General features: G+C 53.1%; 9 protein-coding genes across 9 annotated transcripts; 4 read left to right on the top strand and 5 right to left on the bottom strand.

The window, feature by feature from the left end:
• Positions 1 to 52: 52 nt before the first annotated feature.
• On the bottom strand, positions 53 to 2,503 carry PG985_012118 (ectonucleotide pyrophosphatase/phosphodiesterase family member 3; the record flags this gene model as incomplete). The annotated part of the gene is made up of 3 exons (XM_066831885.1): positions 53 to 519; positions 579 to 1,548; positions 1,613 to 2,503. The coding sequence occupies 3 exons, from the start codon at positions 2,501 to 2,503 to the stop codon at positions 53 to 55; spliced, it is 2,328 nt and encodes a 775-aa protein (XP_066679935.1).
• Positions 2,504 to 3,765: 1,262 nt separating this feature from the next.
• On the bottom strand, positions 3,766 to 4,521 carry PG985_012117 (uncharacterized protein; the record flags this gene model as incomplete). The annotated part of the gene is made up of 1 exon (XM_066831884.1): positions 3,766 to 4,521. One exon carries the CDS (start codon positions 4,519 to 4,521, stop codon positions 3,766 to 3,768), a length of 756 nt encoding a protein of 251 aa, XP_066679934.1.
• Positions 4,522 to 5,909: 1,388 nt separating this feature from the next.
• Positions 5,910 to 6,303, bottom strand: PG985_012116 (uncharacterized protein; the record flags this gene model as incomplete). Its single annotated transcript, XM_066831883.1, has 3 exons — positions 5,910 to 6,008; positions 6,060 to 6,091; positions 6,162 to 6,303. The coding sequence occupies 3 exons, from the start codon at positions 6,301 to 6,303 to the stop codon at positions 5,910 to 5,912; spliced, it is 273 nt and encodes a 90-aa protein (XP_066679933.1).
• Positions 6,304 to 7,412: 1,109 nt separating this feature from the next.
• On the top strand, positions 7,413 to 8,402 carry PG985_012115 (uncharacterized protein; the record flags this gene model as incomplete). Its single annotated transcript, XM_066831882.1, has 2 exons — positions 7,413 to 8,293; positions 8,348 to 8,402. 2 exons carry the CDS (start codon positions 7,413 to 7,415, stop codon positions 8,400 to 8,402), a joined length of 936 nt encoding a protein of 311 aa, XP_066679932.1.
• A 1,177-nt stretch (positions 8,403 to 9,579) lies between these two features.
• PG985_012114 (40S ribosomal protein uS5) lies at positions 9,580 to 10,587 on the top strand (the record flags this gene model as incomplete). The annotated part of the gene is made up of 3 exons (XM_066831881.1): positions 9,580 to 9,846; positions 10,005 to 10,262; positions 10,330 to 10,587. 3 exons carry the CDS (start codon positions 9,580 to 9,582, stop codon positions 10,585 to 10,587), a joined length of 783 nt encoding a protein of 260 aa, XP_066679931.1.
• An 853-nt stretch (positions 10,588 to 11,440) lies between these two features.
• On the top strand, positions 11,441 to 13,349 carry PG985_012113 (uncharacterized protein; the record flags this gene model as incomplete). Its single annotated transcript, XM_066831880.1, has 4 exons — positions 11,441 to 11,975; positions 12,026 to 12,113; positions 12,329 to 13,089; positions 13,234 to 13,349. 4 exons carry the CDS (start codon positions 11,441 to 11,443, stop codon positions 13,347 to 13,349), a joined length of 1,500 nt encoding a protein of 499 aa, XP_066679930.1.
• Positions 13,350 to 14,177: 828 nt separating this feature from the next.
• On the top strand, positions 14,178 to 15,134 carry PG985_012112 (carbohydrate esterase family 3 protein; the record flags this gene model as incomplete). The annotated part of the gene is made up of 2 exons (XM_066831879.1): positions 14,178 to 14,408; positions 14,484 to 15,134. 2 exons carry the CDS (start codon positions 14,178 to 14,180, stop codon positions 15,132 to 15,134), a joined length of 882 nt encoding a protein of 293 aa, XP_066679929.1.
• Positions 15,135 to 15,535: 401 nt separating this feature from the next.
• On the bottom strand, positions 15,536 to 16,754 carry PG985_012111 (pectin lyase; the record flags this gene model as incomplete). The annotated part of the gene is made up of 2 exons (XM_066831878.1): positions 15,536 to 16,393; positions 16,476 to 16,754. The coding sequence occupies 2 exons, from the start codon at positions 16,752 to 16,754 to the stop codon at positions 15,536 to 15,538; spliced, it is 1,137 nt and encodes a 378-aa protein (XP_066679928.1).
• A 4,510-nt stretch (positions 16,755 to 21,264) lies between these two features.
• PG985_012110 (cyclin domain-containing protein) lies at positions 21,265 to 22,485 on the bottom strand (the record flags this gene model as incomplete). Its single annotated transcript, XM_066831877.1, has 1 exon — positions 21,265 to 22,485. The coding sequence occupies one exon, from the start codon at positions 22,483 to 22,485 to the stop codon at positions 21,265 to 21,267; it is 1,221 nt and encodes a 406-aa protein (XP_066679927.1).
• Positions 22,486 to 22,985: the final 500 nt, after the last annotated feature.

Raw genomic sequence — 22,985 nt, 5'->3', positions numbered from 1 at the left:
ATACATCGCTATTTGATAATACAGAAAAAACAACTGTAGTCTTCAAAACGACTCAACTAGACCCCGACCCACCGCTAACTTTATCCCAGACATGGCCGGCCTTATCTTTCAACCAGTCCCACAGGTCTGTGATACTCTTGAAGTGATGTGTGTCTTCTTTATCCTCGTTCGGGTGAGGCCTCTCCGGGGGTCCCGTTTGGACCGGGTCGATCCCCAAGGGTTTCGAGAGACTCGGCTCCACAGGATCTACGCCAACTGGTGGCGTCGAGGCTGGGTTTTGGGCCGTATCGGTAGTAGTAGCAGCAGTGACCTGTTCAGTTGAGGAGGTAGAGACTGCCGTAGCTGCCGATGCTACTGTTGCCTGAGAGGAAGTGGTCGTCTCTGGATCTTCAGGCTCCTCGATGGCGGGCTCCGCGTCGTGCAGCCCAACAGGCTTGAGAGGTAGACGAAGGGTTCCGTTATTCGGCTTGGGTTCCATACCAACGGAATCGCAAAGCATGTTATATACTTCGATATTTTCTGAGGAAAATGGTCAGCAGGTTGTCTTCGGCAGTACAACTATGGGGTTGGTAACTTACGAAACGCTTCAATTTTGCTATTGGGTTGATGGGGGAAGGCTGGTCCGCGGGCAATGAAGATAGCTCGCATCAGGGGATGCTCGTGATCGTAACCATGCAAGCCGCGGGGGTCATATGCCAGACCCTTGGTTTTGGCATCTTGGATGTCGAACTCTTCCTTCTTCACGATGGCCCATCCCGCCTTGGGGATGATCCAGAGAGGGGCGATACGATCGTTCTTGGAGAAGTGGTAGCGCTCCGGCATGTCCTTATCCTTGAGACGGACCTCATAGTTGGGGTTATCTTTCAATTTGCCGAGCGCTTGCTCGTACAGCACCTGAAGGTCGTCCGGGTTCTTGGGTCGGATTCCAACCAAGGGCCAACCGTCGACGTGTGCCACTTTCTCTAGGTCAACGACATCGTCAATCTGTACCATGCGATCCACATCGGTCGTAGCCATGCCATGGTCTGAGACGATGATGACGTTCACAATGTTCGTCAAGTTCCGTTGCTCCAATCCGTGGAACAACTGGTCGAGCATTGTGTCCACGTCATTGATCGTAGAGCGGATTTCCGTGCTGTTAGGGCCGTACCGGTGACCGTCGGCATCAACATTGGGAACATAGGCGGCAATCAACTGTGGTCTCATGTCGCTGATATCAGTACCGGGATTCTCCATGCCAGGCATATCCAGTAGCTCAAGAAGTCTGTCAACCTTCTTGGGCAACTTCTCTTTGCCCTTGTAGCGGTCCAAGAAGCTGGGTTCCATGCCCTTGATGTGGGCTTCGCTGCCAGGCCACATGTGGACGGCAGTGCGGATGCCTTGAGTCTCGGCAGTCACCCAGAAGGGTTCCCCGTCCCACCACTTCGCTTGCATGCTTCTTGAGGGATCTGTGTAGTAGAACTCGGCCTGAAGTTCGGGGTCCCAGAATGTGTTCCCAACGACTCCATGGCTTTCAGGGTAAAGGCCTGTAGCAAGAGTGTAGTGATTCTGCATCTGTTAGCTCCATTCATGGAAGACGATAGAAAGCTGATGTTTCATGAGCGCAACTTACAGGAAACGTGACTGAGGGGAACGAGGGTCGCATGTACAAAGGTGATACGCCTTCTTTTACGAAAGCGTTCAGCCGGGGTGTCAGGCCGCGCTGCAAGAAGTCGGCACGGAAGCCGTCAAGACTGATGATGATGGTGGTCGGGGCAAAAAGCGCAGTCCCATTACTGACGAATTTCTGGGTTTCCCGCTTCTTGTCCACCGAGATCTTCCATGCGAGAAGGACGAGGAATGCGAAGCCAACGGCAATGAGCGTGTACAGGAACAGCCATCTCTTCCATCGCCTCTTCTTGTCCGTCTTGGAATGCATGCTCAGGTTGCGGCGGTCGAGCTCGTCGCTACCTTCCCGATCGCTGCTGTCACCGGTCGAGCTGCCCTCTTTCATGTCACCCGACTCCATCTCGTACATCAGCCCGGCATCCTCTCCATGCTGGGCGTCCTGCAGCAATTGGTCTTTCTTCTCCTTCCGTCGCGCCCGGCGTTTCTTCCTCTTCTCGGCGTCGGAGCTGCCGCCAAAAAGGTTATCGGTCGAGCCGCCGACCGCGTCCAGAGGGCTATTGGAGCGACTCCGGCGTAGGATGCTGAGCGGGTTGGGGATGGCCAGGTTGCTGCTGCCTCGTCGCAGACGCTCTTCCTTCTTCTTGGCGCGCGTATCGGCGACCAGCCGGCCCATTTCCTCCTCCTCCATCAGCACCAATCTGTCGCGTGCCCGTAACTCCTGGCTGTTGCGGGCGCGTGCTAGGACCTCGTCATCTTCGCTGTCGGTTTCTTGCTCGCTCCGGTTGCTGTGCAGGGACATGGCGTCGTCGTCGTAATTGACGGGCGACAGTAGGTAATTGCTCTCGCGCCGTTGGAGGCCGCCGCCGACGATGTTTAGGGGCTGAGGCTTCGACATCTTCGCATCAATAAAGAAGAAACCTTCTTGAGCCGTTGGGGTTGATTCATGACAGGCACATCGATTCAAAGAGTGGATGCTGAGTCGATCTCGTTGAGATACGTATGATTCTTGATGGACCCTTAGCGAATGGCAGGGGGGAAATAGCGACTGGGGTCAGGGGGTTTCTCCAAAAATAGCTCCGTGCGCCTCCTTACCCTTTCCCCTTAGGCAAGCACGAGTCGCCTCTCGCCTCCAATGATACAGCTTGACAGCAAGTAAGACCTTCTTTCCCTCGAAACTAGTGACGGGGTAAAAACGGTATCCATGTGGGAAATTATCCGGGGATAGAATACGGGTAGAATACTGGAATAAACCACATTAATATTGTAATAGCCCCTTCTTTTTGTAAGGCGCAGGTGCAGTGGGGGCTTTCATTGTTGGTATCAGAAGAGCACCATTGGTCATACTTGACTGCGTTTGGCAAAGCCAGTAGCAGCTCCTATTCAATGCAAGAATGTTCTCGCAAAAGAATTAACAGTATTGACTCAGGTTATAAGAGAAAATGGAGGAAATTTGCTGAGAATTTGCTTTCTAGCTGTCAGATGTAAAGCCATAGACGTCTGTCTACCTTGCGACATCTGGAGGCCGGACGTTTTGCACAACAATCATCAATCCTACGCCGAGCCAAGGTGGGTTAGATGGCATGACAATAGAAGTACGGTTAGCCATGGGGATCTCATGATGTCACATCTGATCATATGTAACAAGAAACACGTGTGTCCGAATCAAATCGAATCTCAAGAGGTACCAAGGAATGACTGTGTGCTGCTCTGCTGGCATTCATTTTTAACTGTATATATCCAGTACAGTCAAGATGATTGGGGGAGCGAAATCTATGTAGGCCGATGAAGAGTCAAAATGCGAGGTTCTGCTTTCAGGCCCTTGTTAGGTATTAGGTTGTGTAGCGTTCATCTGTTATTCGATCCGCACCTTCAACAGTGCCCTTCCGACCCTTCGAGCTATAGCAAGCGGGAAAATTGGTTTAATGAACCACATCTTACTGCTCGTGGCGTAGACATTAATTTGGACTTGGCTCCCTTGAGAGCAGTGATAGAATCACCATGGATCTCCTGCTACCGGCAGGATTGTCGTCGGGTTCATTGTGGCCAAAGAGAACCAAATGGTAGGCCACGTTTGATGTGAAGCGCAGTTTCCATTTCCTGAGTATCCGCGGGGCTCCCCATGGATATGCTGAGCCTTAGGGTCGACCAGCTTCATACTTATGATGGCTCTGTGACACGAATTTCGTGTTGTATGGCGGAAATGGGTTCCGCATTCGCCTCAGCATCTACTTTCTGTCTCCTCTCTTCACTCGAATCAACCATTTTCCGCAACATGACCATTCTCTTCTCGAATTCGTCCACAATAGTAGAATAGCTCTCGTTGTCCTTTTCCCTCTGAGAGCTTCCTATACTACTGCCGGAACCGGATCCCTGTCCGCTCCTATTGGAAAGCCTCAACTCGCTTTCAGTGCCGATGGATGATGCAGCCTCGATACCGTCGATCCGCAGCATCAGCCTATCGGACTTATGGGAGGTCGCGGCAGGGTCGCTCGTATGGGGACCCTCGGCTTCGGATGGTGGGGTTATCCGGCTTAGCTGCGCGTCGACAACAGCCCAGGACGGCGAGAGGCTGGACGCCCAGGACACTTTGTAGCCGCCGTCGGCATCGGGCTCAACATCCAGGAGCACCGCCCGGTTGCGAGACTTGGGATCCGATGTAGACTCGTCCACATTCAGCCCGTGCTGTTGCGCGAGGGCTTGCGATAGAATGTCGGGGTCGTCATCGTTGAAGATGTAATGAACGTGCGGATGATGCGTCGTCCGCGTTGATGCGTTGGTTACGAGCGTGTAGATGGGCGCGAAAGGCGGGCTTTGCTGCTGTGCATCTTGCTCGTGCTCGTCAGCGGTAGGGATTCCTGGGGAGGAAGGCTGCAGCTCGTGGGTGGGCGAAGTCGCATTAGCGGGATCCGTCATCTTGTCGGATTGTTGGGCGGCAAGAATCAGAGGGGCGACGTGGATGTGGATGCGGCGACTAGGCAGTTGTTGGTGATGGGGAGGAAAGCGGCAAAAGGATGCTGGGCTGAGCAATGGTATTGGCGCATCATGACTCCAGCTCTAAGGTTTACATTTGGAAAGGAAGCTTGGGTTGGGAAGTGATGGGTCCGGAAACCAGAACAAGTTGCTTGTTGGTTGGATCGAATCGGACTGGAGGGAACGAGAAGAAGCGACACGAAACGCGTGCTGTGCAATCAATGCAAGTCAACCTTGAAGTAACGTATTGGAGCTGCAGTAGCTCGTTGCACAGCAGGGCAGGCCAGAACTGATCGCCCTCTAGGCTGTTGGTGCTGCCCTGTCTGGACTGCTTTTAGTGCCGTCATTCACGAACTGCGGAGAAACCGAGTGGGTTCATTAAGAAGTTGGGCGGGAGCTTCTATCTTATCGCTTCGTGGGGCAAAGCCGCCGGCTTGAGAGCTCCCTGCTTATTGGTAGGTGTAACACCAGATCGCAGAACATCTACATATTCATGATTTCTTCTTTTCCTAGCAGGCAAGACATTGTATTTTAGTCATCCTCATAATGCGCTGGGGTAGATAAGAAACGCTGAGACCCCCATGCGTATCGATTTTCCCCAGAACTCTGCTTGGCTGTGCCCCTTTCATGGGATACTCCCTTCCCTAAGAAACATAGGCCATGTACATTTCATATCTTGCTAGCACAACCATTAACTGCCCCGAAAGCTCGTGGGAGGCAGCTTCTCCCAAGGAGATCGTAAATCTCAAACGGACTCAGTAGTACATGCTTAGTGGCCCTATTCCTTATGTCATTTACTCCGACACAGGAAAGCCGTATTGTACCCACCACAAATGCCCCCTGGTGCTCTGATAACTGTCCGCGAAATCGAGATCATACTTGCTCGTATTAGGGGGACCGATATTATCCATAATACCATTTCGCAAGTCCATATCGAAAACCTCGCTTGTCTGCTCGCTTAGCGCGACTTCCGTAAGGTAGACCTGGACCCGTATAGTAGGCGAGCAGGTCGCACTGAGCGACTGGTCATTCTCCTGGGTATGTAGAGAGCAGCGGCTAGACAGGTACAGTCCGAGTCTGCACAGGCTGAACATGGTCATCTCACCCCAGTCCTATATTATAGACACACGTAACATCAGGTTGCGGCTGTTCGAAGACTTTGCCTCCAAAGCCTCGAATGACTAGTGGTCAAAGGGGGCTTCAGCTATCGGCCATGACCATACCTCCTGGCTGCTGGCCTTCCTGAGGCTGTTGGTCATGCTGTTGTTCCTGCTGTGGGTCCGCATCTGGACCCCATTCAAACTCTGAGATATATGGTCAGCTACACGATTTCAGGGCAGACCAAGATCAAGATAGAATGACTCACTTTGTCTGCACATCGGGCATTGACCCTTGGATGATTCCTGCTTGATCCACTCCTGGATGCAGTGCTTTGAAAGGTCAGCTAAAAACGATTTTCCTGAGCATGGTCTAGCACTGACCATATGGAAGTTGTGACCGCATTTTCCAGATACTAAACGTCTATCAGTATTGATCGATCCATGATGCCGTAGACAAGGACGGGTTGGGAGTCGGGGACTCACAGAGACTGCAGTCATCTCCAGGATATTTGCATGTCGGACAAGTGCCGTCGAAGTGAACTTGGCAGATACCGCATACATCTTCCTCCGGCAAGTTCCAACGCCAGCTTGCCACTGCATCCCACTGCTTGATCTTGACCTTCATATTGGCCAAGCGAGAGCTGTGGCGAGGAAAAGGAGTAGGGGGTAACCTCGGAAAATGAACCTTTGGTCGTATACGACGATAACGCTGTTCACAGCACCATGAACAAGTTATTTACTTTGAGATGTTTCCAGCCAGCGATCGTTGGACAGGTGCTCTTTGTGAACAAGGATATCGGGCACATAACAGACTTCCATGCACATGCGAAGTTGCAGTGAAAGTGAGCCCGCATGGATTCCAGCTACTGGTCAATCTAACAGCAGGCTCCATCCACCATCATCCAAGGAAGCATGCTGCGCTAAGCCTGAAGCGCCATAGTTTGATCCCCAGCTCTGAGCTCCAGCAGCTGCACGTTTGCAGCTCCGCTCCATTGGGGCTTCGGCTTCCTATCAATTCCTATCAATGCTGCATCCATGTTTGGATGTGCATGTGGTCAACAAAGATTCATCGCTTATCGGCAACTGCGATTTTGCAGGAGGAGAGAGAGAACTCCATACATATGCCCTGCCCATGTCCTGTTTAATTTAACAAACAAAAACAAAGAGAAAAACAGGTAGCATAGAATACTACGTCACTTTTCTTGCATCGATGCTAGTAGCAGTCCTCATCCCGAGAAAGAATTACGCAAGTGATACAAATTCGTCCAATAGAACCCCCGCAGCCCGATAGCAACCCTCCCAACCCTCTTACTCCAAATCATTTTTCAATTGTTGGCTGGGCAGCTCTCGTCCTCCAGCTCCAGCTTAAGCTTTCCACTGTTGTTGCTCAATTCTACTCTACGAATCTCCACGATCCAGGGCCTTTACTTTTGCCACGAGACTGCCTCTATTCCAGTCAAGGTGTCTCCTCCTTTGCCATCACGCCATCTGCGCAGAAAATTGCCAAGGCCATTGCTTGCAGTAGTCGACTGCGACGGTAGGCATTATCGACTTGGACCCGCGGTTTCCGCCACCTATCAGCCGTTACCGGTCGGAGGAATTTACGGAGGAAACAAAACGAAACCCGACGGCGCTTTATTTAAGCAATCGACGGCCATGGCCACTGTCGCAATGTTTCGCTCGCCAGCAATGGTGCGGCATACATCAAAGATCTTTGCGGGGTCCAAATTCACGATGTCGCGACGAAACCTCTCTTCCTATATTGTCACGCCCAAAGAGCTGGCCGAGGCGCTCAAGAAGAGCCCTCCTTCTCCGATCAGCCCCGAGCCACGTGTGATCCCACTCTGTGCAGCATGGTTCCTTCCCAACGATGAGCGCAAAGGCATTCAGGTCTTTGTTGAGAAACGCATCCCGAAAGCCAAGTTTTTCGATCTCGATAAGGTCATCGACAAGCGCAGCCCGTACCCGCACATGTTGCCAAGCGCCAAAGACTTCGCAGCTGCTATGAGCGAGCTCGGTATCAGGAAAGATGACACAGTTGTGGTGTATGATACGAAAGAGTTGGGCATGTTCAGCGCGCCGCGAGTTGGTTGGACCCTTAAGGCTTTTGGCCACGCCAAGGTTCATATTCTGAACAACTTCAAGCTGTGGGTCGACGAGGGTCACCCCACAGAGAGTGGCGAGCTCTACAGTGTCGAGTGCAGTGCATATCCGATCCCTAAGTCCGATCCCGAGGATAAGGTGGCTAGCTTTGAGGAGGTAAAGGAGGTTGCCTTGGATTACAACAAAGAGGGTGCCGAGGGAGTGCAGATCTTGGATGCTAGACCAGAGGGGAGGTTCAACGGTACTGCGCCTGAGCCGAGAGAGGGTCTTTCCTCCGGTCACATGCCCGGCGCGATCAACATACCATTCAGCGCTGTACTGGATCCTCAAACCAAGGCTTTCCTGCCGGTTGATCAGCTAAAGAAGCTGTTCCAAGAAAAGGGAGTCGATCCGGAGAAGCCAGTTATCTCGTCATGTGGCACTGGAGTTACTGCTGTTGTCATCGACACAGCACTTGAGATGGCAAACTACGGATCTCCTGAGAAGCGAAAGGTTTACGACGGCGGTTGGACGTAAGTGACCCTCACAGACGACCGTGATATTAGCAGCAACTAACATCAATGCAGGGAATGGGCGCAAAGAGTCACGCCTTCCGAATCTCTCATTCGCAAGAACGAATGAATACGATACCATTTTAGTTGCAAAGCCGAGTTGCAACGGTTGTTGATTTGAACGACTAGATACCCTCCTTACTAAGGAATCCGCGATCCATTGTTACGAATGAGCAGCGACGTCTATTCATGAGTTTACTTGTTGGGCACACGCATGTGTCCCCTTGGCGACGCGACCACTCTACTCTCTGCATGCGAATTGGCCATAATTACGGAATTTTTATATCGACATGGGAATCTGGGTGCATTCTATGTTGAGGCAGTCTCGATACAGTAAATAGGGGGCCTGAAAGCCTGCGAGCAGCGAATTGAAGTCAGCGGGACCATTGATCAAATGATGTTTATTTCAACCTCGATGCGTTCGTGAATGATATTGAGCATCAAATATCCTGTAATCAATCATATGAAAGTGCTATGCCATTTTGGCAAGGCACGTCCGCGTAACGAACACGAGATCATGATGCGACGTCGTACAAGCGAATTTGTTTTGCTTTGCCTGGCTCTAAAAGACATATGCACTTCATAGTACTGATATCGTACCAGCGCCCACCAGAAAGCTTGCGCTTACACCTTCACTCTTGGTTGGAGGTTGGGGACGAGACGAGCTGCGACGAGGAAGCTGGTGATGAGATAGTGAGAGCTCATATACGGGGCATTTTCGCAGTAGACAGACCCTGTCCTCTTCGCTTGGTACATACAGATCCACGTAGACATTGGAGCCGTGTTGTATCGTCACTTCATTTACTAAACGATTCAATTATTTATGTCATTGATCAGCTCACCTGCTGCAATTGCATGTGGTCTTCATGTGATTACATAACCTTTTGAAAGTTCCCATACTACGTGCAGTTGCTAAGGCTGGCAGCTGCAGCAGATGCCAGAAAAGAAACCCCACTAAAGTCGTGCACAGACCATCCACACCAGGCTCTCTACCTAACTTGCTCGAGAAAAATAGCCCTAAAGGCCAAACCCGGTAGGACCCCGCGGACCGGCGCACAGCTGACATTTTTCCGAGGATTTTCTGAATTGGTCGTTTGGTGTGGACTCTTGCACCCAAGCCAGGAATTAATTTCGCAACCACGAAAAGGAAGAGCCTACGACCCAGCGCGGCCATCTACATCTCGACAATCCCACCCAGCCAATTCCCTTTTCCCGCCCAAACGAATTTACTCGACAAATAAGTCAACATGGCTGACCGTGGTGGCGCTGCACCTGCTCGTGGAGCCGGCTTTGGAGGCCGTGGAGATCGCGGCCGTGGCCGTGGACGTGGACGTGGTCGCCGCGGCGGCAAGGGCGATGAGTCCAAGGAGTGGCAGCCCGTCACCAAGCTCGGCCGTCTCGTGAAGGCTGGCAAGATCAAGAGCATGGAGGAGATCTACCTGCACTCTCTCCCCATCAAGGAGTACCAGATCGTCGACTTCTTCCTGCCCAAGCTCAAGGATGAGGTCATGAAGGTGCGTTTTTGCAATTCAACATTTTGTTTGCGACCGAGGAAAAGCCCAGTTCGGCCTTTGGGCGAATTTTGGGCGTTTCAATAATACTGGGGGATTTTGCGACGGAAATCAATAATTCGCCAGGCACAATTGCTAATTCGTTTTTTCCCCGACTACAGATCAAGCCCGTCCAGAAGCAGACCCGTGCCGGTCAGCGTACCCGATTCAAGGCCATCGTCATCATTGGTGACTCCGAGGGTCACGTCGGTCTCGGTATCAAGACCTCCAAGGAAGTCGCCACTGCCATCCGTGCCGCCATCATCATCGCCAAGCTGAGCGTCATCCCCGTCCGCCGCGGATACTGGGGTACCAACCTTGGTCTGCCTCACTCCCTGCCCGTCAAGGAGTCTGGCAAGTGCGGTTCCGTCACCGTCCGTGTATGTGGAACCCACCCGATATAATTACTAATGCCTTGAAATACAATTGCTGACTCTTATGTTGCAGCTTATCCCCGCCCCCCGTGGTACTCAGATCGTCGCTTCCCCTTGCGTCAAGCGTCTCCTTCAGCTGGCTGGTATTGAGGACGCTTACACCTCGTCTTCCGGCTCTACCAAGACTCTCGAGAACACCCTGAAGGCTACCTTCGCCGCTATCTCCAACACCTACGGTTTCCTGACCCCCAACCTGTGGAAGGAGACCAAGCTCATCCGCAGCCCGTTGGACGAGTTTGCCGACTCTCTCCGCGAGACCAAGCGATACTAGAGAAGGAAGCAGAGGGCTGTGTCTTTTTCGGGAACTCGGCGTGGGCTTAAGGCTTTGATTTGTACTGCATTGGTGGCCGGACACTCTGGCCATACAGGGATCAGATACGTGGTTAGCAAAAAAGGCATAGCTAATGAAATCTGACGTTTGACAAACAACAACACGCCATGTTCGATCGATTGATATTAATGTTGTGAATGCCGTCATGGAAGTGATACGCCTGGGCCGTTGTGTCTCTTTCCGAGCAGGATGTTCAGAGCACGGTGTATCCAGGCTGGTGTGCATATTGACCATATTCAGTGTTCGATGCCACTTGATGACGAGATCACGGTCAGGCATACTAATTGCTGTTGCCCTAGCTCGCTTCACTTGCACTAACTCGGGTACATTGTGAATGGCCACGTCTGGGTGGTAGGTTTCACCAGTAGCTTCTTGTGCCTGAACGAACCTGTGATGGTGCGATACCTCCGAATGCTGCTTCCCATTTTCCATCATCGATGCCAACTTTATCATGTGTCTACTGCCTCAGGCCGGAACCTTCGTTCTGGCGAGTACCAATCTGGGAAGTTGCAACACATGAGTTCAATCAAGTTGAGATCATCCGCAAGCAGTAACACATTGGCCAGCCTAACTAATGGGATTCTGCTCGGCCATCACCCCTTTAATACTCACCACCAAGACATCTTGGCCCTATCACTGATCCTAACTCCATCCCCCATACCTTTTGGTCTTTTTGATTCTCATTTTTGGTCAATTGGGTTCTCTTTGGAGATCAGCACTCACATCTCTGCTTCTGCTTCGCATTGCTCAACTGTAAGCAAATATCTGCCACCGGCCAACTTCTCCGATCCGGATGGCTCCCAATTCTCCTTCTCGGAGGATTTTGAGGCTCGGGGTAGCAGCAATAGTCACATTGGTTCTTTTCTTCTACTTTACATCCAAATTCAACAGTCACTCGGTCGTCGGACTGCTACGCAGCCACGCTGTCACCCCCGGTTCTTCCTCTCCGCCTGACCAAGATGAGCTCCGTGATATACAACAACCTGCCGAGGGGCCCGTCAAACGTGGTCTAGACAATCTTTTAACCGAAAATGATGTTTTGCCCGGTACATCATCGAGTCATTGGGGCACCGGGGGTAGTCTCCTGGCTGGAATCGCACTTGCCGGTCCACTTCCCATCGACGTCCTAATATTGGAGCAACAGCTCTCTGCTTCATCGCCCAGCACAGTTGCCAGTGTAGGTAGCCCAGAGTCTGTTCCAGTCAGTGGGCCTTCATCTACAGCCACGGCTCGTCCTCCAGAAGGCACAGTAGCCGGTGGGTTGTGGACGAGCGGCGGCGACAAATCCTCACCCACAGGAAGTCCGGCGGCGATGGCTAACCCCGGAGGTAAGAGCCTGTCGATGTCACACATGGTACGTGACTAAAATTTGCCGTAGCATCGCTTCCTACTGTTGCCGTTTCCTTCACGACGACTGCTGGTGCTCAAGGGTCGGAAACTGCCACTGCCACCAACACGGTGTACATGTGAGTTCTGGCAAAGCCCGTCTTTGTACAGGCGACTGCTGACCTTCCTCTTCGAAAAGGGCCGGTGTTACGTCTACCTCCACTATCTTGATCAACCTCCCATGCTCAACCCCGTCTCCTTGCTCGACCGACCCGCAGACGTGTCACTGTCCCTTGGAGACGAGCCAATCCCAGTGCAGTTGCTCATCGCAATCGAGCCAACCAGAGACTTGCAGTTATCCAATCCAATCATGCGTTACGCAACCAGCAATGTCTCTAGATGATCGAGATACGGGAAGCGGAGCTTGTCCTCATATCGGCTACACGTGCGACGACTGTATCGATGGCTGGTTCTGTCCGGCACCACAGACCCCAGCTCAGACCGGCCCCAACGGATGCTTTGGTTGGCCTTGCGCTGACTGCAGTAGCGGGTGGTTCTGTGTCCCCCAACCAACCGACAAGAGCCCTGCAACGTCGAGCACAGTATCAGCAGCATCATCAAGCCACGCTGCTGCGGCGCCGCCACCCCTGCGTCGCCCCGTGACAAGGGCCATGGCATATTCGGCTGCACCCAAGCCGACTATCCAAAACGACGCTTCGGGGTGGGCGTATGCAGGATACTGGGCAGATCAGCCCCATCAACCGGTGCTGGCTGGGGCGCCGGAGGTCAATCTCGGGCAGCCTCTGACCAACGAGATCTGCGTCCGTCGCTGCTTGGTTGCTGGCTATACCCTAGCCGCGACATCGTCCGGCAACAGGTGCCTTTGCGGTCACTTCCTCAACGGCACCGAGAAACTCGATGACGTGGCAAAATGCTCAACGCCTTGCGCCGGTGACAAGACTCAGGTCTGCGGTGGTGACTGGGCCCTGAGCTGCTACAGTCCGGATGGCCAGGCTCGGGGGTGGGCGCAGTTCGGCGAGCAGGCGAACCCCGATGGCCAGTCTACACAGCGGTCCAAAGCAGTACTGCCGAGCGGCGTAGGCTGGAACCAAGGCGGTTCGTAAAGTCTGGTAACGAGCTGTAGCAGCGGGGATAGCTCACTATTCTCACTTACGTCGGCTACCAGTAGCGGGGGGTCTGGACCATGCCCAACACCGACTACGACGACGAACGAGAACACTTCGCCCTGTGCAATTACAGGCCTGAACCAGCCAACCAATGACCCTCGTGATTCAGATCCGGCTGAGGACGCCTACGAATGGCCATCAGGAGTAACACCCCTTGGTAATGGCCCACTGGCTACAGTACCGACGTAGATTCTCTCCATGGGATAAGTTTGTTGTTTTGAGATATGAACTGGTAGCCTCCTGGCAATATGATTCCAAAACTTCAAGAAGCATGTATTATCAGTTCAAGCTACCAAATCGGCGCGGAAGGGGTTTCTTGGGTTTTGTACGTAATGAAATATGATATCAGGCTTGTAGATAGATGTATTCCCAAGCCTGAAAGGGGTGACAGGGGCAACCACTCATCTGAATTGACGAAGTAAATATCTGACCACTCACCACTTTCTTTGGTGTTTCCCCAGAAGACGTGAATTAATTAATCGCTTGTTCATCTGCCGTGCAACACGAATTGGAAATACAGCGGCCTGCCCTAGTGCATCGGACAGTTCAGCTCGCCTAAAATTAGCGGCTGGCTGACGTTGAACCTCACCACCTCGCATTCCCCGACTTGTAACATCCAATCAATATATGGATGTTTGCTGGTCTTGGCACCTCACAGCGACACTTCAATGCACCATGCGCAGCTTCTCTTGATGTGGTTATGATCTCGCGCCTGGTGATGGAACGGTGTTTGATCTTCACTGCACATATTTGAAACGATTGACCAACCATGCCACTTCAGCATTCTTTGGCGTAACTTGATCCATTACGAGGAGAATAAAGACCGTCGTCATCCGCGGAAAGACAGACTGATGATGATGATGTTGTCGCGATACCGGGTTGCCGGCGCGCCGCTGGCCGTGCGATGGCAACAGCTGAATGGGTGCTACCGGTTCTTGGTCGTGGCAACGGGCCTTGTTCTGCTACTCGGTATGACATGCCTCTTGTTTTATGGACAACTGTGCTTACTATATAGCGATGCTGTCGCGGCTCACCGGTCCTGTCGATGTCCATGACGTGCAATCCCACATTACCCACAGCTTGCCGTGGCACGGCCGCGAGAATGCGACACTCGCCGGCGGCATCCCGATCCGTCTCATGTTCATCGGGGCTTCCATCACCCTCGGCGAGCCAGAACAGGCCGGGTACCGCAGGCAGGTCCGGGACTGGATCGTGGGCTTGGGAAATCCGGTGAACTGTGTGGGCAGTGTCAGTATTTTCTTCTTTTCATATCCTTTCTCTCTCTCTGTTGTTGCATTTTGTGCTGTATTCTTCGATACCTAGTTGTCTTTGTCTAACACATTGGGTGCCTGGTCACAGAACCGTTTCGGAGACCTGAAGGATAACGATGTCGAGGCCTTTCCTGCTCGGCGCGTCAAAGACCTCACCGCCGGCCTGCCTGCCATCGTGCCCCAGTCTCGCCCGAACCTCGTCCTCGTACACGCCGGGGCATCCGACTGCTTCCAGGACCCGACGCAGGGGTCCGCGCACGCCTTGGACCATACACAAGAGCTTGTCGAGTACCTGTTCGAAGCGGGCGATGCCACACCGCGCGCTGGCGCTCGCGACACGAAGGCGAACACAACGGCGGCAGCAGCATCAATGGTGACAGTCATCTTATCCACACTCATCACGTCGCCCAACCCCGCGTTCGAGCGCTGCATCCAGAGCTTCAACGCGCAGATCCGGCAGGTGGTTACGGACCTCGCGCGGGACGGCCGCCACATCGCCCTCGCGGACATGCATCCGGACCAGGGGTTGCTCGGCCGTCCGGGTCTGCAGGATATCCAGGCCGATGGGATGCACCCGACGAGCGAGGGCTGGCGCATGATGGGCGACGTGTTCAAGAGGGCGATCCGCGAAGTCGAACATAAGGGGTGGCTGAAAGCGCCGGTCGACAACGGAATACCGGCTAATGGGAATATGGAAAACTAGAGGGTAGCGACAGAGAGGATGATTACACAAGGTTAAGCCTAAGGTCTTTGTATCAGCAGACTGGGCATACACATGCGAAGAAATGTTCATCGCTTGCAGCTTGGCGGAATGTTATAGGCCGGTTTGTTTTCGCCAACACACCACATGACGATCTCTAGTAGTTTACGGTAGATCAATGCGTAGAAGCGCACATAACGAGACTTGATATTCACCATACGATTTACGCTTTCGTTAAACGGCTCTATGTCCTCTACGAAGGGGCAAAGCAGCGTAGACCAGAACCAAAAAGTGTATGTGATGGATGACATGGTGTATTTACAAGCAGTCTATGTAGAGACACTGCTTCCATTTCGCTCAATAAGTGTATATACAAGAATGATGTTTTATATGCACAAGACCTCTTAGATCTTACCGACACCAGCGCGGTCGCGGACGTAGCCGTTGGCGTTGGCGGCGGTATCGGCGCTGGCGACGTTCTTGCCGCCAAAGTTCTTGAGGAAGCCCGTGTCGGCGCGGGAGAAGGCGCCCGAGGAGCCAAAGGCGTTGGCCTGGCAGCTGCGGCCGAGGGCGCTGCTGCAGGCGCCGCCGCCGTTGGAGACGGTGAAGAGCTGGCCGCCGACGGTGCTGTCGACGGGGGCGTTGACGTTCTGGAAGACGTTGCCCTCGGCCAGGACCATGCCGCCGGCGTCGACCTCGAAGGCGTGGCCCGAGTTGGCGTAGAAGTAGTTGTTGACGGCGTGCACGAGGGCGTTGCCGGCCGCCTTGGGCGAGCGGCCCGACGTGTGGTGGATGTAGTTGCCCTTGAGCGTCACGAGGTCCGCCGAGCCCGTCACGTAGATGCCCCAGTAGTGGTGGCCGTCGCAGGTGGCGCTCCACGAGGTCGAGCCGTCAATCTCCGAGTTGGAGATGGTGACGCGGTTCGAGGCGCTCTCGCCCAGGACGATGTGCTGGCGGCCGATGAGCGAGGTCTTGACGTGGTCGATCCAGACCATGTCGGTGCCGTCCAGGGTGATGCCGTCGCCACCCCAAACGTACTTGGGGTTGACGTTGGTGACGTGGATGTTCTGGATGATGATGTTCTTGGCTCCGCCCGTGAGGCGCAGGCCCTTGCCCTTGATGACACCGGCCGTGCCCTGGCCGATCAGACTCTTGTTGGACTTGACGGTGATGCCGAGCGTGCCGGCCTTGTCGTAGCTGACCGAGACCTTGGGGGCCGACTTCTGGTAGTTGTCGCACCAGCCGTTCTGGTTGATGGCGAGCTAATCCCGAGAACAAAATGTGTTAGTCAAAGACTCTTTCTCTGCTTGGAGGCATACTTCTTGCTGGGACTTGGTATCTTACCTGGCAAGCCGACCCGGTGCCCCAGGGGGCGCATCCGGTGCCCGAAGCCGTACCCTCGGACCCGGTGAAGTCGAAGGTCCTGTCCAGGACGATGACACGGGCCTGGTTGTCGCCGAGGTAGGAGACGAGCTCCGAGGTGGTCTTCGGGTAGACGGGGCTGGCATTGCCGCCACCGGTGACGCCCTTAGCGAAACCCTCAGCGGAGCCGACCACGCCGGCAGCCGCGGCCGAGGAGGCCAGGAGCGCGGCCACGGCGCTGATGGAGCTGGCGAATCTCATATTGATCGGCAAAATTATTATATATAGTGGTAACGAGGGTGGGATAGGATCAACAGATGATGAGAACCAAACTCGGGTAGATCAACGTCCAGGAGCCGGTGGGCGTTATATGTACTACCTACTTTCCCTGGTAAAGAGAACGTCTCTCTATCATGGATAGATCCTTACCACATCCGTCCTCTTTCGGAGTATCTTTATCCTCAACATCAACATGGGACGAACGTCATTTCGCCCGAGGGGTTCGAACAGGCCTTCCTGGCTCCATAGGTGGAGCCACATTTGCCCGTCTGCCAACCTGACGGGATGGATCTCTATCAGGGAGTGCTGTCACGGAGAGACATCCCACCAGTCAGTCGAGTCAGTCAGTCGCTCGTCCGAGCTGATCCCAGCGACCCGGCTCATGAGATGACAGTGACAACGGCGGGTAGCTTCCCGCATCCATCACGGAGGTGGGCTAAGCCCTATCACCACTGCCCATCTCATCTTATAGCAAGCGAGTGCTACCTGTCACCGACGTGAACCATGGACGGCCCTCTGTCAGGTATACCAGAAAGGTTGCAGCGCCCGGCGGAACATCTTGCCCGTCTGGGAAAGCAGGGCATCAACTTGATGAACAACCCACTCGTTGGCATGTTGGTGAAACATGCTAGATAGTAAGTAGTAAGAAGGGCAGCCGGACTGGAAAGGATGGAGGGGCTGCGTCGGAACGCCAAGTTTTCCACCAATGACATGTAATTCCTGGCCTCTCCTAGTTCGCGACTGTGCACAGAGAGGCATTCTGCCAGTGCCGGGATGCAGCTTCTAGAAAGCCCATTGCCGTGAACTACCCCATCTACAGTTTTCTCGTCGCATCGTTTCCTTGGAAGCAAGACGGCAAGCAAGGCAAAAAGCCCAATGCGGGAGTCGCGCCCATGCCGAGTTCGCCATTGCGGAGTTGCCGCTATCTCTGTTGAGCGAGTGTGGAGAGATACGGAAATTAGGACTGTTTCGATCCAGCACTCTTTCCACGCGACAACTAAGCCCCAAACAGTAAGGAGTCTCTACAAGTCTTGGTGCGCCGCGACGGGATTGATCACGGTCGTTGCAGGAGGCAAAGACGGGGATGGGGAAAAAAGAGAGAAAAGAAGACAACCAAGTCGTGCAGGCAAATGGTCACGGCATCTGTGATGGTGATATGGCCAACTACTCGACCGCTCACTACATATATATACGAGCAGCAAAAATGCAAAAACATACAACACCGAGGATTCCCAGGTCGTCACCGACCCTAGTACTAATTCGGCTCTCTGCTGCTTATATATGGGAGAGCGGACGGGATCCCTAGTATTCAGCAGGATATGGTCGTATGTGAAATACGCATCATGTTAGACGGATTATATTAGCCACTTGTCGACGTCGGTAACGATGATGCATTAGTTCCACCTGATGTCAAGCCAAACCAACCGCATCGACGACATACGATGTGGCGCATATACAGTCAACTGCACTAAGCTACACCGTTTTCATTAATAGGCAACGCCCCTCGAGCTCAGGCAGTTGTTGCCAGTGCCGAATTATCAAAGTCAGGCCGAGCGTCTTACATAACCAGACGTGCTTTTATGCATATTTCATAGTCGACGCCAACATAAGCGAAGGTGCCTTGTAAGTACTTCCATAATCCACCATACATGGATACTATATAAGCGTTATATGCAGCCCGCCCACCTTCTGGATCAGGCAGACCCTTCTTCCTTCGGCTACTTGCTACCCAGGACCACACTGGACGGACGGATCCGGTTGAGCTGTACACACGGAGAACCTGAATGGATCAACCTCTGGGGATTGGTGATCAAGCGGTACGCCCTGCTGTCTGGGAGCGTCGCCGGTGGCCCATGATGGCTCGAGGTCTGCCACATGACGGGGCTGAGCGCAGGTCCACCAAGCCATGGCCATGCTGGGCTGCCCGAGAGTCAAAGCCAACCATGCAACTATTCGCGACCAGCCGGAGTAGTATGTACCTACATACAGTGCATTGGGCATGTCTTGGGTGTGGATTGGCCCATCCCATGAATGCACGACATGAGCAGATTTTGCAAAAGCCAGACAGACCGGGTTCCTGTATGGCAGAGGAAGCGGATGGGCTGGGATACACGGCCCATATCCATATCCCTACTGGGCATGTTAGGCGTACGTACAGCTGGGGGGTCTCGGGGTGAGGAGGTTAGGGAGGGCCTGAGGGCGGCCAGCATCAACACCGACACCGAGACCGACACCACCTTCTGGACAAGTCACACTTTCGTGTGTTGTCACGATCGTCGACAATGCCATACCGCTCCTCTGCCGAATTCTCAGATCAGAAATGGGCCAGGAAGAGGGGTCGCTCGTGGGCGCGAAGTTCGGGGCTTCTCCATATACCGCTACTTCACCTCCAGAACTTCCATCGTGGATATGGAGCCTACGAGATGGAGAAGCTTTGCTCGTCTCTTCTTTTCATTCTGGCAGTAGGACATGACTTGTTTTTCGTAATACAGGAGTGCTCAGATTAAGGCGTGTAAAATCCTACATCTGAATGAATCGAAACTCTGCAAATTTCCTTATTATCGACATGGCGAGGATGTAGATTGTGATTCATTTGCCATTGGGTCGTAGTAGCCTTTTTTGACATGTCTTCCCCTTTGTCCCAGATCTAGAAGTCTAAAAGCGCAATCTGACACCCTCCAACCACGCTACAACTGACAAATGCAAAATTCGCTATTTCGAGACAAGATGACCCCGGTAATTCGTTTTCCGGAAGATTCCAGGTGGTGATCAACGATGAATCTCAGGTCTCAGGCAAAGACATGATGTCACCCTCCTGTGAGTGACAGTCGAGACCCGACCCGACAAGATAAGACATTCGTTTTCCCACGCCACCGGTCAAGGCCAACCTCTGCTCTGGATGGGTGATCTCCAACCTCGCCCGTGAACAATGACCGACCTTTCCCAAGCCTTGCGGCTGACTGGATCTGCTAGATAGGCTGGGGGGTTCCAATTTCACCACGTACTGTCTGGAGTAGTTGTCCTCAGACCGATACTCTCTTTTGACGTGATCCTCTCTCTCACTAACTCCTCCCTCCGTGCCAACTCGATCTTTCTGGCACAGTACGGCTGGAATTTCTCGAGGGAAGTCGGTCGGCGAAATGTGGATCGCCTTTATGGAAGGCTAATGCAATGGGCTGGAGGAGTTCATAGTTCATTGAAATCTCAATCTGCATTTCATCCGAGAGGAGAGACAGTGTTTAGGGGACTGATGCCAACACGTCAACCAACGTGGATATTTGATTAACAGAAATCCTGCCAATCCGTGATTGGGCGGAAATCGAAATTACGGTGAGTTGTCATTGGATCATCTTCATGCGCGTGCAGGGGTAGCTCCAACCAATGAAATGAGACGGATACTGGCTAAGGCTCACTAAGGATCACCCATGCCAGGGGAGCAGGGGAGCCAAACTATGGGCATTCGATGCAGGCACAGAGCAAACATTAGGTAAGGCAGTTTAGGTAGTTCGGACGACATCTGCCAAACTGTGAAGGGGTCAAGGAATGAGGTTTTCAATGTTCAATTTACAAACTAGGTACGTCACAGATGTCGGAGAATGATGACTTGCAGAGGTTTTAATCTCTTCATTGCCTATTTGCGTTCTGCGGCAAAGCAAAAAAAAAAAAAAAAAAAGGTAGATGCCCATCAGCCAGGCATTCGCCGTTGACAACTCCTATGAGCGAACCCTCCCATCCATCGCCCCCTGTGTATCCGTGCAAACCCATAGCCATGCCACACCCACAACAATTAGAACGCTTCTCAAGGAGAAGAGTAGTAGTAGGCCTGTTGCGTAGTGGCGTGCGTGACCCATGGTGCTCACTGAAAATGGGGCCCCAAACGCCTTCCAGAAGATATCATCTCGAACCATGCGAGATTCTCCCAAGAAGCCATCCTGGTAGGACTCCGCCTGTAGAAAAAATGTCGACCCCTTTTTTTGGCTTCCTTTCCTCCGCGAGAATGTCACAAATTGCCCATCTTTCATTCTCTTTTGTATCCACAACGCTTCCGCTTCATCGCTGCTAACCGAGAGATCTGTGATTCTGTACGTGCTCAACCGCTCTGAGCGTCGCCCCGTAGATGTTCCCGTGCAATAGAATGCGTTGTAGCTGGCCGAAAGTCGTCTTGCCAGATATCTTCCGTTCAGTACTAGATGGGGAATCAGATTTTTTTTTTTTTTTGTCGAAGGTGGTCTTGCCGTTTCTCTTTTTTCGTGGCGCAAAACAGGCGCTCAATGGGTATGACCGGGAAAGAAAAACAAATCAAACAAAGTCGCTAATGCCATGGGGAAATATTCCTGAACCGTCAATTTATGCAATCTTTTTTCTTCCGTTGTACACTGTGTCCATGCGATGGTGGCGAGAAAAGTGTCGGTGCAGCCTAAGCGCAGGACACGAGGAAGCCCATAGGGGGCTGAGGCGGTCAAGTGGGGACCAATTTAGCCATGCCATGAGATTAATGCATCACCATTTGCCCTTGATACTCGTCGTGCGAGTACGAGGTGTATTGCGACAAGTGTTGTTGTGATTGTTGCTGAGGATAAGAGGGCATGCTGGTGGGCTGAGGCGTCGGTGTGACTGGGCACCGAGGGGGAACATATTTGTTCATCGGGTCGGCCACACCGAAGTGGACGCCATCCGGAGTAATCGGGGGTGTCAGGTAGCCATCGGCAACTCCAATCACCGCACCACCCTTCTGAGGGGTGCTGTAGATGCTGGATGCCTTGGTTGACAGTACCGGCTCAGCGGGCGGGGACGGGGGCTCAGCACGTCGCGAGATAGCTGCTTGGTGTGCCAAGAAGTCCGAGAGTTTTCCGGAGACACGAGACAGGTGCGGCGAGGAGTACTTTCGTGACAGAGTGATGGAGGGTTGGTGCAACTGTTGCGACAATGCCAACAGGGTGGCGTTCTCGACCTGATCCCACTCTCCATCGTTGATTTCGGGTCGGCCAAGGATTGCGCGGGCGAGAGCCAAGGAGGATCGGGCCATGATCGAAGGCTTCGTTGAGACGAACTCTCGGTGGTAAAGGGCGATCTCGCAAAGGTAGCCGGCCATGTGCTCGACCTCACGGTCATCAGCCTCCTCAGCAACGATAAGCTGCGAGAAGAAGTCGACAGTGGGGTGGCCAATAGCCCACTCGAGGGTGTTCAGAACGTGCATCTCCATCTGTGTGAACATGCCCGAGTCGTACAAACCACAGCACATGTTGTTCAGTTCATTGATTTGCGGGACTCGGTCCTTCTTATCACCGTACTTGGCAGCGATGAGAAGAGCGGCGCAGCCCACGAGCTGGTAGTGTTGCTTATACACGACGCGCTTAGAGCAGTAACGGTCCAGAAGGTTGATGGTCAGGAACAGAGTCTCGGGGAGGAGGGCGAAGGCGGCGTGTGCCTCAATGAGGAAGTCGACAAGGTAAGGTCGCATAAACCATTGGATCTCACGCTGCATGTCGATCAAGTTCGCATCGGGCAGGGTCTCGTCCTCCATGTGTCGCATGTGTTGCATGATGTCCTCCAAGTACTCTTCGCTCGAGAGGCGCGAGAGCTCGTTGCCAATCATTTCTTGTCGGTTTCGTGCCAGCAGCTTGGCAGTCTCCCGGAGGGGAAGGCGCAGGTTCTGGACCTCATCGGGACCTGCGAAGTATCCGCTGTCGGTCGAGTCGTTGACGTACGCCATGATCAAGGATTAGGTAGTAGTGTTTGTTGTATCTCGGTGATGTTCCACGCAATTGGTGCTGAAAGAGTGACGGCCAGGTTCTCCAGGAATCTTGGGGGATTGATTGATCGGTTGTTGTTGTTGTAGTTGCTGAGTGAGTGGAAGAATTATGGTCAGGCTAAGAAGGGGTCGAATGAGTGACAGATCCCAACTGCGTGAACCGTGAATTATTACAGTATTAAAAGAGTGTGATGAATATGATTCCAGAAAATGAATGACCGTGGCCGAAAAAAGTGCCGAAACAGGAAATCAGATTGATGGAAAGATTCGAGAAGAGGACTCGGGTAAGGAGTAGCTCTTTATGAGAGAGGCTTCGGGTGAATGCTTCTGTAACGATCTCCGTTAGCTGCGGGTCATTCAATGATACACCAGCTCCACCGTCCATCGACAGGGACGCAGTTGAGACCCAATATCGCAGGCTGAGTTCCCCTGCAGCCAGGGTGACAATCCGAGGCATCAAT

Source organism: Apiospora marii (genome assembly GCF_038362585.1).
Source record: "Apiospora marii strain CBS 49790 chromosome Unknown utg000009l_segment0_segment0, whole genome shotgun sequence".
Lineage (NCBI taxonomy): Eukaryota > Fungi > Ascomycota > Sordariomycetes > Amphisphaeriales > Apiosporaceae > Apiospora > Apiospora marii.
The sequence above is the reverse complement of the archived record's forward strand: the minus strand, read 5'-3'. Positions and strand labels throughout refer to the sequence as shown.